The 1,195-nt window shown below is 67.4% G+C and overlaps 1 protein-coding gene across 1 annotated transcript in view; it reads right to left on the bottom strand.

Moving 5' to 3' along the window:
- ARFIP2 (ADP ribosylation factor interacting protein 2) overlaps positions 1–1,194 on the bottom strand; it is a gene marked incomplete at its 5' end in the record, with an annotated part of 3,006 nt that extends 1,812 nt beyond the window's left edge. Inside the window, 4 exons of the mRNA XM_006037278.2 lie at positions 213–387; positions 582–739; positions 885–1,106; positions 1,183–1,194. Coding sequence (XP_006037340.1) covers positions 213–387; positions 582–739; positions 885–1,106; positions 1,183–1,194 — 567 coding nt within the window. The remainder of the gene's footprint in view (positions 1–212; positions 388–581; positions 740–884; positions 1,107–1,182) is intronic.
- Position 1,195: the final 1 nt, after the last annotated feature.

The following is a 1,195-nucleotide window of genomic DNA, read 5'->3' as shown; positions in this document are numbered from 1 at the left end:
CCCCCACCGAAGACCACCCCCACCCTGGGCGCGTCCCACACCTCACTGATGCCAGGGAGATCTCTCCTGCCGTCCCACCTACCCTTGCACATGGCATCCAGGCTCCGCCACACCCAACACCCAGCTGTTGCCGTGTCCCGTGGCCACCCCCCAGCACTGCCCCTAGCCCAGCTCTGGGGGCTGTGAACAGACCCTCCCACCCCCTGCCAGACCTTGTTCTCCTCCAGGAACTTGAGCTTGATGGCCACGTCCGCACGCAGCTTCTCGTACTTGTCCTTGTGGCTCTGGAATTGGCTCTGGGCGACATCCAGGCGGCAGAGCGTGCCGGCGTCCCGTGGGCCCAGGCTCAGCTCCTCCAGGTCCGTGCGGTATGCGTCATACTCCAGTCTGCCGGTGGGGGCGAGACCGGGGTCAGAGAGAGCGTCTCCACCTGGCCCAGCCCGCTGGAGGGTGCCCGCAGCCTGCCCAAGCCCCAGCACCCTCCATGCCCTAGCATCCCAGCCCCCCTCACCTGACATCTGCACCCCACACCCCTCCCTTGGCCTCCATCTCTCTCCAAGCCCAAAACCTGGCTCCCACACCTGGCAGTCTCGTACTGCTTGACGGTCATGAGCGTGTCCTCCATGGTCTTGTTGACCAGGGTGTTGATGCTGGAGACAAAGAAGTTGACGGCACCAAGCAGCGTCTCCCCGTTCTTGCACAGCAGCTTCTGCGTCTCCGCATTGTACCCGAACTCCTCCTGCGGGCACAGCGCAGGGTCAGGCCAGCACCTCCGGGCACAGCCCAGCCGCCACCGTGCACCAGCCATCACCCGTGCCGCGGGAACGGGAGCGAGGCCCGGAGACCGTGGACCCCAGGGTCCGATCCCGGCCTCCACCACGTACCTGGAGCTCGGGAGACTTCTGGCTGAGGTCGGAGAAGGCGTCGCCCAGGGCGTGCTGGGTCTGCACCAGGCTGTAGAAGTGGCTGGTGAGGGCGCGCGCCAGCTGCAGCACGCACTCGTACTTGCGCTTGGTCTCCCGCAGCAGCTCGATCTGCGTCTCCAGCTCCAGGTCCACGGTGCGCGACCCGCGCCCGAACCGCTCCGAGATCAGCTGCTTCGTGCACTGCGGGCGCGGGGGGCATCAGCGCTGCCGTGCAGGCGCCCCCCACCCCGCACCCACCCCGGGGGGGGGGACCCACCTTGTACGTGTTG

Source organism: Alligator sinensis, unplaced genomic scaffold (genome assembly GCF_000455745.1).
Source record: "Alligator sinensis unplaced genomic scaffold, ASM45574v1 scaffold948_1, whole genome shotgun sequence".
In the NCBI taxonomy this organism is placed as follows: Eukaryota; Metazoa; Chordata; order Crocodylia; family Alligatoridae; genus Alligator; species Alligator sinensis.
Note: the sequence above shows the minus strand (reverse complement) of the source record. Positions and strands in the feature narration are given on the sequence as shown.